Source organism: Buteo buteo, chromosome 5, assembly GCF_964188355.1.
Source record: "Buteo buteo chromosome 5, bButBut1.hap1.1, whole genome shotgun sequence".
NCBI classification, from domain to species: domain Eukaryota; kingdom Metazoa; phylum Chordata; class Aves; order Accipitriformes; family Accipitridae; genus Buteo; species Buteo buteo.
The window spans coordinates 47,377,742-47,391,563 of record NC_134175.1 but is presented as its reverse complement, the minus strand read 5'-3'; the positions used below and the strand labels follow the sequence as shown (position 1 = coordinate 47,391,563).

Here is a 13,822-nt window from a genome sequence, read left to right as displayed (position 1 = left end):
GTCAGGTGTTTGCTTTTTTAATCTCCCCGGTTTAAATCTATGCTGACAGACCAGAGAGCACATGACTCATGGTGAAAGTAGTTACCTCCCCAGGACACCTTCACCACCTGTTATGGAGGTGACAGAGGAAAATATACATGCTGCTCACTCAAACCACTTCATATTCTGAAACCTCCATATCGATTCTTTGATTCTTGTTTCGATTCATCCTCAAAGACCCATTAAAGCAGATATATTATAGAAGACTGCAGTAGACAGTTGTCACCTTTAAGTACCTGAAATGGCAGAGAATCAATAACTTGCAACAACCTCCCTGTTCCTGCCTCACCAACAGGTGTTTTGATTCAATTGCACTTCTTTTGTGAATTATGTTGTCCGTCCATCTGTTATTGCCCTAAGTTCGCCACTGTCTACACTTCTGAGGTATGAGATAATCCTTCGCCAGAAGACAGCTGGTTGTCTGATGACATTTAAATGTAGGGAAAATGTCAGCTTTTTTATTGTTAGATAGTAAAGTTGGATGCATTTTCTCAGATAAACTACAAACGGCTTACCTGGTAAAGTTCTGTGTAAAGCTGATTTAGTGATTGCATGTTTGTCTAAGCTCTGATCTTATGCCAGTACACATTTAATTTTAAATCTGCCAGGCAATACCTGTTCCTCCTTGATCTGCTTGGTAATTCACCATCTGTATATTGTTTTCATTAAATACAACTTTTCTATAAAAAAACCAAAACCCCTAACAATTCACATATGTATAGTAGTTTTGAAATTACATTATCGTGCTGAGGTTTTAATTGTGCAATGCAAATTAAAAAAAAATATCTTGCAATGCAGCCATATCAATAACAGATTTAGCAAAAAGCAAACTCCCCCATCTAAGAAGTTTTAATTTAGAATTATATTAAAATGATAACACTGCCAAGGTGGTTAAATAATTAATTTCTTCTCATTTTAATTGTAGACTATTATTTAATAAACAAAGTAATTTACCAGGTAATTTATTCTATTTCTTCATAGGCAGCTCATTTAAAGTCTAAAAATAAATTGCTAATTAAAACAGGATTCACTGTTTTAGAAAGCAACTCGTTTTCCTATAAAATCTAACAAGGACTATGCTAGAGCATCCACTGAGAATCTTTGAAGGGCAAGGAAGCCACCAACAATAATGAAATATTCTGATAATTGAGAAGGCTTTCATCTGAACAATTAATGAAACACACAAATTTGTCACAAAAACCAACACTAGATCATTATAAAGAAACTTTGCTAAACACTTAGTGTCCAAAAACTAACCAACTAGAGCAAAGAAATGTATGGTCCTTGAAAAACCACAAAGCACAGGAGTTATTTGCAAAACCTTGTACATACATCTAGGCTGGTCGAGAGAAATAAATTTCATATAATGTAACAATTCCATGTATAGCCATACAACATTGGGACCTTGGACTTCTGACTTCAAAGGCAGAAGCCCAGAAGGAATTTATTCCAGGTAAAGAGAACTTACATCTCCAAATCTGCTCAAGAGGATCCCACCCCTCAACAATATCAGCGTCAACAACACTGCAAGTCCAAAACTCATTCAGATGAATGCCCTAAAAATTATTAGACTGACAAGAACTACAACTACCACGTGTTTCCAGGCCAATTCTCTAATTTTTCCCCAAATTTTGACCTCTTCTTAAAGGCTTACCAGGCTGACATGCTGTTGGGCAGCGAGTCCACTCACTGAAAGGCGTAACAATGCAGTCTTTCTTGCAGAGGAGGAGGCACGGCCGCGCGGTCTCAGGTCTGATGGACTCTGGACACCTATCAATCCAAACGCAGAGATAAAATATAATAAAAAATTAAAACTATGGGGAAATGTTTTACTCCTAAGACTCTCACAGGGCTGTGAGGGTACTGCCGTATAAAAGATATCACTCCTGCTCACAGCAAGCCTCATTTTTCTTCTCCTTTTCACTCATGTAACCCTACTGAATTTAGTACACTTCGAAGATTAAAAAAAAAAACAAAAAAAACAAAAAAAAAGTGCAGCTTGGCTTGATGACTATAGGCTAAATGTAACTCTGCCTATGACGCCTAAAATATAAAGCTCACTGAAACAAAACAGATATATTTATTACTGAAGAAAGCGAGTAGTTACGTTTATAAAGTAGTCCTGTTTTAACACAACATGCACCAGCCTTCAAACCACTTGCAACTGTGTTTAAGGACTGATGTGATATTCCTCCATTTTCAAACCCTAGGAAACACAAAAATAGCTTAAAGTGATCTTTGATTGAGGCCTCAATTGTTATTTTAGAAGTTGTACAACATAGTATAGTAAGAAGAGCTCTGTGATTATTTTTTTAATTCATTTTTAACTCCTAAATGAAAAATACGTCATGCATATTCTAATAAAAGTTTCAGACACAATTAGTATATAAAAACTTGAAGGGTGGAAAAGGGACAATTTTCTGGGATCAGGCAGATCTTGCATTTCAAGTGGGGCAACAGAAAGGGAATTACTCTTTTTTAATTTTTATTTAATTTCTAGTAGAAAGATCACTCAAAAATACTTAGTAATGCATGCAACCCAAAATGATCCCATTTGAAAGAGGAATATGCCACTAACCCCTACTAGGAAAGAAAATAAACCTTAAAGTCATGATTCTGTTACTGAGAAAGTAATAAGATACTTAGAGGTATAATTTAAAAGAAAATAAATACAAAGAGATGTGTCTTCTCATTACACATGGTTATCCTAGCGGGCAGATTTCTGTTATCTAACAGAAGATGTTGAAATATTTTTCTGCAAAAATTTTAGTTTTATTTGGCTTTCCATGCCTTGCACCTTCTTTGGATATGGTGTAATTTTTCTTCATGAAATCAGGAAAAAATGCAGAATACAAAAAAATACAGTATGCCAACACACAGAAATTATTTATTTACATAACATATCCCATTTCTGAAGCCCTATTAATAGTAGACTGTCACCACAGCCGTTCTAAACCCAATGTGGGTTTTCATCAACTCAAAACATAAAATATAACATAGCCACAGCTGGTGCCCACAGCGAGGAGGGCTGCCCTCCACTCCAGCACCAGACCGGTCCAGACCCTCCTGGGCAGTAACGAAGTAGTATTTAATTCTGAAACACGAAGGGTTTATTCCTTCACTTAGACCCGTCTTCCTAAAGACTTCTAGAGGTCCACGATTTTTATTTTTAAGATGATTATCACCGTAAGAACAATACACAGCACAGTAGCAAAAGAAACAATTTCAGTAAGCAGGTCTTCTAAGGATTTGGCAGTCCTTTTTGATCCAGCCACTTCTATTACACGACAAACGCCGTGGCACTGAAGCTACCACACCAAAGCCAAGGAGAGACCCTTTCTGAAGTCCCGAGTACAGAAATCTCTTCTTTTGGCAGGATTTTCCACCACTGAAACTCTCTTTTCCCTTCACGTACTTCACTTAAGTATTTACTTACCTCCTTCGGTTCTATTTCCCCTTACACCGTCTCAAAAGTGGAGGGGGCAAACAACTATTTTAGACATTATATAGCTCTATAAGCAATATATTTAATTAGGTAAAGTTACAGCATATCAATGGATTCTAGGTAAAAATAAATATTAGATTTCTTTCCTTTTATTTAATTAATTTCATTAACCTCAAGAATTTTAATTAACTTTACTGAAATCAACACAGTCTGCTTATACGAACAGGATTGTTTTGAGAGCTACAATAAGAAATGAAACTCGGTTGTAAGTCTCTAGACTCATTAACAGTGCAAAAAATAATTAGCAATGTCTTGATTTTTTGATATTAGGGAAAACATCTGTGCTACTTATTTTCTTCATTTAGTAAAGCAAAGCAAAATTCAGAATATTTGTACTGCAGAATACATAATTCTGTCATGTTGGTATGCCATTATAGAAGCTATATAAATCAACTGAACGATATAGATCACACATATGGTTCTGCCTTATTGTGGTGTAAATATAATGCAAACTCTATTTACTTTTTCTATTCCATTACAGCATTGTTAATAATGTATTGATGAACGTTATATTCAGATATACTTTATATTTTCCTCACACCTGTCCTTCAGGAAAAATATTTGCAGAAAACTGTAAATTAGAATAACAGAGGAGCTACAGCAAAAAATCTACACCACTAAAAACATGCATTTTGCTTGGATTTACACAGAAAACCAAAAATGGGCTAGCTATTTATTTTTGTTACATATTAGTATCCCTTTCTTAGTAGTGATGGAGTAGTAGCTGGAGAATTACTCCTGAAATGAAATTATTTTCAACACTCCAGATTCCATACACCAGCTGAAAACACCTTCATATGTCAGGTATTGTAGCTACAAATAATCACTAATAACCTTTCTTTAAATACCTTTTAGGTGTGACCTGGCCAGAACTGCTCTTCATGCAGAAGACTTTCCTTGTCTGTATGCCCACCCCACAAGTGGCTTCTCCGCTCCAATTAATGGTTGCATTGAGCGCAGTTACTAGAGCGTCTTCGGAGCAAGAGCTCCAGGGAGAAGTTTCCCAGAAGAAATGCACGCACGGGTGATCATTACAGGCACGGTGCTCCTGCAGGGCTCGGTCAGGGGGACAGGCTTTTCCACCTGAAAAGAGTCAAGAGAACACCATACTTCATCTTATGGCATCTGGCAAAAGGAAAACATGGAAAAATAAATAAAAATGTTAGGTTTGCTTAATGCCTTCTTTTTTTCCTCATTAAAAAAAATAAATAAATAAAGCTTAAATAAAGCTGTTGACCTTTATGGCTGCAATAACAACCTTCTAAAATATTGTTTCCCCATTAAACTAGCCTTGCATAAAATTGTATTCCAACGCATAATAGAAACAGAAATAGGCAAAGTATATTTCTGAGTTACCTTATTGATACTCCTACACACAGCCAAGTTAATTCCATTTAAATGCCAGTATCACTCAGCAAACATGCAATTAGGTTTAAAGACAAATTAAGCATTATTTTTATGTTCATTCTCCTTCCTAATTTCCCAAGGAGGAACATCTCTTTCTAATATTTGGACTCTATTCACGCGTTGCCTTAAAGAGCTGTAGAGGGTGCTGAACCGTACTGATGGAGGAATGTATCAAATGATACCCACATCTGCAAAGCAAGGAGGAGAAAACTTGAAAGTAGGTTTTGAGTATGAAGCCTTTACTTTTCTGAAGCAGCATTCTTCAAATTGCTGTCCAAAGATTTTGCTAAGCTCCTGCACTTTGTCAACAACTGGTAATAAATCCACAAAGTACAGGAGTTTGAACAGCCTCCCCAGAAGCTTTAACTCTCTAGCCAGCAGCCTGACTTTATCCCATAAAAGCAGCAGACATTCGTAGCTCAAAAGCTAAGGAGTAATGCAATGAAATTTAACAGTAAGCATTGTCATTTTAGGAAGAAAGAAGTAAAAACTACTAAAATCAAAATCATTCTCCTCCAGGAGAGAGAATCTGGCAACTTGTGACATGGCCAAAGTGCTGCAGGTTTTGAAAAAGAACTGAAAGAACTGAACTGTTGGGGCCAGATACCACAAGGTTCAGAGCACCTTTATGCTCTACTAAAATCAACAGGAGATGAAGGTATATTGCTTCTTGAAGGGATGCTTATCACCTTGCAGGACTGAGGCCTCTAAAATAAGGTATGACCCCAAATGGCCAGAATGAATAGCACTGAGAACAGAAAGAGAGAGAGAAAGAAATTTCTTAGCACACTGATTTGGATAATCATGTCACATTACCATTTGTCTTTTCATGAAAATGGACTGTTCCACATAGTGTTCAGTCTCAGAAATGTTTAGTATGATGATGGAGTAGAAAATACCCCAGGTAACTTATTTCCTGAAGATTTTGACTTAGCAGGAAAAATGCAGACCAGTTACTGCTGTTAGGTGTTTGAGCACATGTAAAAAAAACCAAGGTAGCAAGCAAATGGCAAAATGTCTGGTCCATTAGGAAAAAATAAAAAGAAAATATCTAACTCAAATTTTGAGCTTCCCAAGCAAAAATTAAGGTGTTTTTTTTTCAAGAATACCCATGGTCAGGAAGCTCTCCTAAACCAGGGAGAGTAATCATGAGGCAGTTTTAACTTAAGATAATAAGAAATACCACATGGTCCATCCAACCTAGCAGTCTGCCTGCAAAACCACAAGCAGGAGATGCTGTTTATAAAAAGCACAAGAGCCTAGCCACTTTCTGCAGTTCATTGACAACTTCTGTGCAAGGAAAGCAGGACAGCACACTACTTCCTAGCCATTCTAGTAGCCATTTACAGCCTTTTTATGGACCTGATGTTCATCAGTTGCTCTAATCCCTTTTAAACCTCCTGAGACTGCCTGCCTCTGCAATCTCCTCGTGTACCAAGTTTCAGAAGTTTCCTGTGTAAAGAAATATCTTTTAAAACCTAATTTAAACCAAGCCCCTCTAGTTTCATCAACAGCCTCCTGGTTATCATATTCTGGGATCTGGTGAACAGCTTGGAGAACAACCCAAGGACCATTTTGAATTGGTCAGCCTGTGAGATGGCCTCCAGAAGTCCTCAGACAGCAGAGCCACTGCTAACATTGCCTTAGTTGACAGAGGACAAATGAAATGTCACTTGCAAAGGTACCAGAGCTCTGTAGAAGCTGGTGGCTCAGCTGTGAGCTGGGTATGAAAGAGTCAGAGAAAGCAGGTAACATAACGTTGCCTTAGTATTGTAGTGATAACAGTATTAAATCCTCTTCCACTCTCCACAAATTCAAACCAATCACTATTTATCTGTATGCAGATGTATGACTCTGCATAGCAAACCATTATACTCATTGCTAAAGATGTGCAGAAAACGTTGGGGCGTTTGATTTTAATAGTTAATTATTCCTTCCCGAGAAACTTAAAGTATTCAATTCAAAGCACGTCATTTTTAGTTTAGTGTGTTTCAGGTTGAGATGACTGAGCTTATGTACTTCCAGAATTCACTTCTCCAACACTTCACTTTCATAAATCCATGTTTATCTATTATTTGCATTTCGTTACTTCCATGGAAAATATGAAACCTTGTTTTTCATTTTAATTATTCTCTAGCTCATAGACTTTTTAGTAGTAGTTATTCTCATTAAATCAACAATTATATAGCAGTTTTCATCCTGAAGGGTCCCAATTTTCTTTGCAAGTGCTTCTACAGATGTTTATGTGAATACAGACCATTCACACGAGTAAGGGTTTGCAAGATCAAGTCCTTACATTGCCCCAGAAACAGTGGGTGGCTTTAATGATAATTTACAAAATAGCACTTAACAGAGCTTGTCCTAGACTAGATTTGCATCTAAAAGTGTTGTGCTGCTGCATTACTGCACATAGTGCTGACAATAGTATTTTTGTCATGTCAACAAGGCTTTAGTCTTTTAGACCTATTCACATTTTATGAATTTTTATGCATTTGACGTGATAGCTTTCAAATCCTGTGTGATAAATCAACACATAAATGAATTACCATGTGTAACTGTAGTTAGAAGACTACACTTCTAATACCAAACAGTTTATGTAAATAATTGTATCACTGATGTTGACATGTAAAAATCCAGATACATGATGTGTCCATGAAGATCCAGAGGAAATTATATCTATTCATCAAGAGTTATTTACCTAGTAGAGTAGAAAAACAAGGAGGTCAATACATACTAGGTCTGTATTAAAAAAATAAACAGGACCTTTTCTATTTCCTCATTTTTCACAGCTCACTGTTCTTTTCTAAATAGGTACTAATATGTTCCTATATAAAGACACTTGCATGATGAGTTTGTGTCATGCAGCAATTTCATTAGTATACGATGTAGCTCTCCTGAAGTAAATTCACACCCAGACTGGCTTTCAATAGACAATAATTCATAGGCTGAAATAAATAATTTTGAACTGTGACAGAATTTCTCTGACACACGCATTAACTTGAACCCATAAAGATCTTTTCGTCGCTAGGCATGAAGCACAGAGAAGTATTAAGTATTATTCCTCATTGCTACAGAATTAGGATTAGCTCTGATCTAAACACAGTTTGGCTGAGCAATGCAAGTCAAGTCATTAAACAAACAAACAAACAAACAAACAGTGATTAATCCAAAAATGTTTACCACTCACCCTCAGCTGGAAGGGCCAAGATGAACCTACTCCTGCTTTGACTGCCTTCAGCATTTTTACTGGAGCATGAGTGGGAACACGGGGACCACAGGGACCACTCGCTGATGACACAGTCTGTTGCACAAGGGATTTCACAAGCCACAACTTCAGGACGGGGAAGTTCTGAGCAGAGGTGATGTGGTACTTCTTCACCTGGAGCAAACGAAACAAGACAGACATGGAGGAAGGCTCAGCTTGGTTCAACATCCACAGTCTGCATCAAACAGACTAACTTTATGTCAAACATCCGCCTGCCCATGGAAGAACATACTACAAAGAGCACATGGTTAGGCTTCAGGCTTGAAAGTGTAATACATGAACAACTAACTTAGGTATTTCTTCAGAAAAGCAAAAAAGAAAAAAATGTGTTTCAAGTTTTGTGTGTGACATCTTGGCTGCAGTCCACTTTATAAACCAGGCAAGTACAAGGAATGAGATAATTCAATCAACAGAAAGCTGTAGTATCAATTATCAACAGAACTGATGATAACTGCCCCATATTTTCCAGCAATGTCCACCTACAGAGCCTATTTTCCACAATACAAATTGCGCAGGTCCCCACAGAAGGCAGTTTTCTTTGGCCTATAGGCCGGAAAATTGTCCAATAGATGCTTTGGTCTTTCTCCTGCAACCTCACCAGAATGAACCACTTTTATTTCTGACTCTGCTTTTCACCCAAAAACTAGGAGATCCAAAACTATGGATCTGTTGGACCATCCCCATCCGAGGGAGAAATACTTTCTGGAGATAAACCAAGGGACCTAGACCAAAGCATACCTCCTCATGAGAAGCATCTTTCCAAAACCCCTTTCAACAAGAAGGTAGTACATTGGGGACTATTGGGGAAAAAGCTACCAACCAAAAGAACCACTGGCAGAATGAGCAGCAAAACAGAGCACACGAGGGATGTCATGTGGAGTCCAACACAAAGAACTATTGTTTTTAAAAAGCAAAATAAAATATAATGTTATTTTTAAAATAACAAAGGAAATGTCCAGTAAGCTTAGCAATTACATAGAATTTATGAGGACATCATAATCCATAAAAATTCATAAAACATAACTCTTAGTACTGAATTACACCTAATGTCTTACAAATATAATGTAAGTGATGAACAGACATGACTGACTTTGTTACACTGTTCTATTGTTTAGTGTTTCTGGACCCTCATGAATTTTCAGCTACATATCTGAAATTTCTGGAAGCTCAAATCTACCTGTTCATAAACAACAAGCTCACACTGAACATTACCTCCTCTTTTGCCCTTTTAATAGTTACAAAGCTCTCCTTCAAGGTTTCTTTAATTATGAACCTAGGAAAAAACATAATAACTATCCAGTCTCAATTATATGTAGGGAAAAAAAATATTAACATTTATAATGGCAACAACTAGCTCTTTCACCTCACGCTACAGGAACAGGCTCCGTAACAAGGCGGCCCAGGATGCAATTATAACTAGGAAAGTAGAAAACTACACTGCTTTTGCAAGGCAACACATATACAAGTGAGTAAATAAGAGAGGCAGGCTGCTAGCAAGAGTGCATAAAGCTGTCAATAGCACAGTGGTATTATCTGCAGTTGCATCCCCAAACGAAGACAGGCTCATCGCCCTCGAGGCACAAATAAAACTTTTCAAGCATATCATGAGAAGTAACGGAGAATCTAGCAGGCAATCAGACTGCAAGTTATGTTTAAAAATACTTTATATTTGTACTCCCTTTCCCTTGCACATACCTATGCTCATCAAGAAAGGCTCTATATGACCAGTCTTTGCACTACTATTTTAAGGCTACTCAATAAGAAAATGGAGAGCAACACCCTCCCTACAGACAGCCCCCATCCTTCGGTACTGCGTTTGGCACCGCTGCAAACCAAGCTTAATCCATCATTCGCTTCAACTAGCCCCTTATCACCACCGCTGCTTTGGATGCTCGCATAATGCTGAGAACTATCTTTAGAGAAAAACAATGTAAAACCACAAAATAAACCTGATAGCCTTATTCCAGCTGCCTTCCCAAGTCATTTTAGCATCAAAATCCCTGCTAATATTTTGACAGCCTGTCTGTATGGCGGCAGATATCATGAGGGCATCCTGGGCGGGTGTGATTTTAGAAGTCAATGGTACAGCAGCGTCAAGAGATTATATGCTTTGGTGAAGTAGGGCAAAACACCTGTCCTCCTCTCCCATCACTGACACTTACCGGGAAGCATACAAACAGTCAGTGACAGGCTTCTGAACGAGAAGGGATGAGATAGGACACTGGCCCTGCAAGTATGCCCCCAGCCCCTCCAGCCATGCAAGAGGTTATCTTCATTATATACATACTTTACGGCAAGGGAGTGCCATGAAGTTCACCGAATTCTGGATTTAGCCCAACTTTTCCACCAATCAGATTGTGCTAGAGATGAAAGCATCCCAGAAAATCCTGTTTGTTGAAAGCCAGGAGAGCCTTTCCACTCATTCTATCTGACTTTCTGAAGTCCAAGCCACTCCACTCAGAAGATGGTTTAAAACACTTGGGTCTCCTTTGGAGTGGCTTCCTCCACCCATGAGCCCAGGTGCCACAGATTTTTTGAGCCACCACCCTGTGGGGAAGGGAGGCAAAGGAGCAAAATGCACTTTCCACTTCTTCCCTCCATGATTTCTTTTCACGCTGGATTTACAGCAGGTGACAGCAAAAGTAACACTGCAGAGGCTGCAATTCATGGTTCCTCAGCAAAGAAAGGAAGCTTTGAGTTTTGTTATAAAGAGTTTACCACCCGGTGCATGAAGGTACAATTCAACATTCACTTTGATTTACTTTATAGCTCTATTCGCTGTGTTCAGGTTTAATTACTGGCTTGTATTACTGCAGAAGGGGAATGTTCTTCTGTACCAGCCGCCTGGCAGAGAATTCTCAGAAAACTACTGTATACTACAAAGGGAAGTAATAATCTTTCATTTTCCATGAACAATACTACTACAGGATACATCTGAAGTGTGCTTTATGCATTGTCACAGATTTACAGGGAATATTAAATTCTCCAGAGCTTCCAAATTGTCTACCCAGTCAGTACCTTGGAGGTGTAATTCTTATCTCAGATATTCTGAATAATCTTTCTAGATCTTTCTATTATCTTTACACACATGAGTCTATGGGGCTGGATGGGATCCACCCAAGGGTACTGAGGAAGCTGGTGGAAATGTTCACCAAGCCACCTTCCATCACTTACCAGCAGTCCTGGCTAACCAGGGAGGTCCCAGTTGACTGGAAGTTAGCAAATGTGACGCCCATCTACAAGAAGGGCCAGAAGGAGGATCCGGGGAGCTACAGGCCTGTCTGTTTGACCTTGGTGCCAGGGAAGGTTATGGAGCAGATCATCTTGAGTGCCATCACACGGCACGCAGAGGACGACCAGGTGATCAGGCCCGGTCAGCACGGGTTCCTGAAAGGCAGGTCCTGCTTGACCGACCTGATCTCCTTCTGTGACAAGGTGACCCGCTTAGTGGATGAGGGAAAGACTGTGGCTGTTGTCTACCTCGACTTTAGTAAAACCTCTGACACCATTTCCCACAGCTTTCTCCTGGAGAAACTGAATGCTCATGGCTTGGATGGGTGTAGTCTTCGCTGGGTAAAAAACTGTCTGGATGGCCAGGCCCAAAGAGTTGTGGTGAGTGGAGTTAAATCCAGCTGGCGGCCGGTCACAAGTGGTGTTGCCCAGGGGTCAGTACTGGGGCCAGTTCTGTTCAGTATCTTTATCAATGATCTGGACAAGTGGATTGAGGGGCCAGCAGTGTGCCCAGGTGGCTAACAAGGCCAACAGCATCCTGGCTTGTATCAGAAATAGTGTGGCCAGCAGAACGAGGATAAGTGATCATCCCCCTGTAATGGACACTGGTGAGGCTGCACGTTGAACACTGTGTTCAGCTTTGGGCCCCTCACTACAAGAAAGACACAGAGGTGTGTCCAGAGAAGGGCAACGAAGCTGGTGAAGGGTCTAGAGCACAAGTCTGATGAGCAGTGCCTGAGGGAACTGGGGTGGTTTAGCCTGGAGAAAAGGAGGCTGAGAGGAGACCTTATCGCTCTCTCTAACTACCCAAAAGGAGGTTGTGGTGAGATGGGTGTCAGTCTCTTCTCCCAAGTAACAAGCAATAGGATAAGAGGAAATGGCCTCAAGTTGTGCCAGAGGAGGTTTAGATTGGATATTAGGAAAAATTTCTACACCAAAAGGGTTGTCAAGCATTGGAACAGGCTGCCCAGAGAAGTGGTTGAGTTGCCATCCCTCGAGGTATTTAAAAAGTGCGTAGATAAGGCACTTCAGGACATGGTTTACTGGACATGGTTGACGGCTGGACTCAATGATCTTAAAGGTCTTTTCCAACCTAAATGATTCTATGATTCTAGAGGAGGCTTTCTCCTTCTCTAAATAAAACTAATGCCTTTAAGCACCTAAATTATGCATCTGAATGGCATATGAATTCCTCTCCAAGTATGTGTTTATATCTCAAGGCATAGTATCTGAAACCAGCCCTGGAGAGCAGCGGGGTGGGGGATCACAGTGGAAGGGTGCCAGTCTTGGAGAAAGCCACCTTTCCTCATGAAAAATAGGGAAAGGGACAGCACTAACCATGACAGCTACAACTTTGGTCCCTGTTAGAATTTTTTAGATTAGAACCCAAGACACTGCTCTGAAGATCATCTTGTGATAACCAGGAATTAAAGCCAGATGGCCAATCCTGGTCAGAGCCCAGAGCAGCTCCTGATGGGAAATTCATTCCTGTCTGCAACTTGCTGTGACATTGGAATAAACTGAGAGGATTGTTCATCCATTCATCAGTAAACTGAGCCATCCAAGGCAAAAGGACAGAAAGTGTTTTCAAAGAAAGAAAAAGAAAAAAATAATTTAAAGTCCTAGGTTTTGTGGGGTCCTCCAGCTAGCTTGGACTGGATCCAGCCCATCCACTCCAACTTACCCCAGAGACTACCACCACTACCTTTGTTGGCTCTCTTCAGATATGCCCGAGTTGCTCATTTCATCTTTTTTCTCCCCTTTGACACTGTCCAAGTGCCCAGAATTAGTCTCAGGGAATTATGTTTACTCTGAAGACCATTTTTTCCTGCTGTAATACTAAACAGGACAAATCCACAGCTGTTACTGAGATGCAACTGGAGACATGATTAGGACGGTGACAGAGCAATTGAACAGTTTCATCCTAATGTTGAGGACACATGATGAAAACTAAGTGGGGCTCAGACTGGAGTGCACCTTGGGAAGTGTTTTTCTATCCTTAGGGTAACCACAAACAACTACTGCTAATACAATTGCACATGCAAAGCACTAACTGTAAAACAGAACCTATACCTACATTTTACAAAGAGTTACAGCTATTAATTGATTTGTGCTAGTCATGATCAACACAGCACCTTGAAAATATTCCTCTTTTTGACTTGATCCATACTAAGAAATATAACAGAGCTGTGAGTCAAGGAGAAATTATTTTTCCATATTATGAAATGTTTTAAGGTTTCAAAGCTTTCAAATTTTTATACTCCATAACAGGACAGAATCCAGATCTTTCGAAAAACATATTTTAAAAAGAGAAGTGGGGAGAGAGAGCAAGAGCATAACTACATGCCATCACCCAGGAGGCACAACACACAAGA

At 39.4% G+C, this 13,822-nt stretch overlaps 1 protein-coding gene across 1 annotated transcript in view; it reads right to left on the bottom strand.

Annotated features, from left to right (window-relative positions):
• The window catches only part of THSD7B (thrombospondin type 1 domain containing 7B), a 334,900-nt gene that overhangs the window by 144,947 nt on the left and 176,131 nt on the right, over positions 1-13,822 (bottom strand). Inside the window, exons 9-11 of the mRNA XM_075028934.1 lie at positions 8,139-8,330; positions 4,393-4,627; positions 1,694-1,809 (exon numbers count right to left, since the gene is read on the bottom strand). Coding sequence (XP_074885035.1) covers positions 1,694-1,809; positions 4,393-4,627; positions 8,139-8,330 — 543 coding nt within the window. The remainder of the gene's footprint in view (positions 1-1,693; positions 1,810-4,392; positions 4,628-8,138; positions 8,331-13,822) is intronic.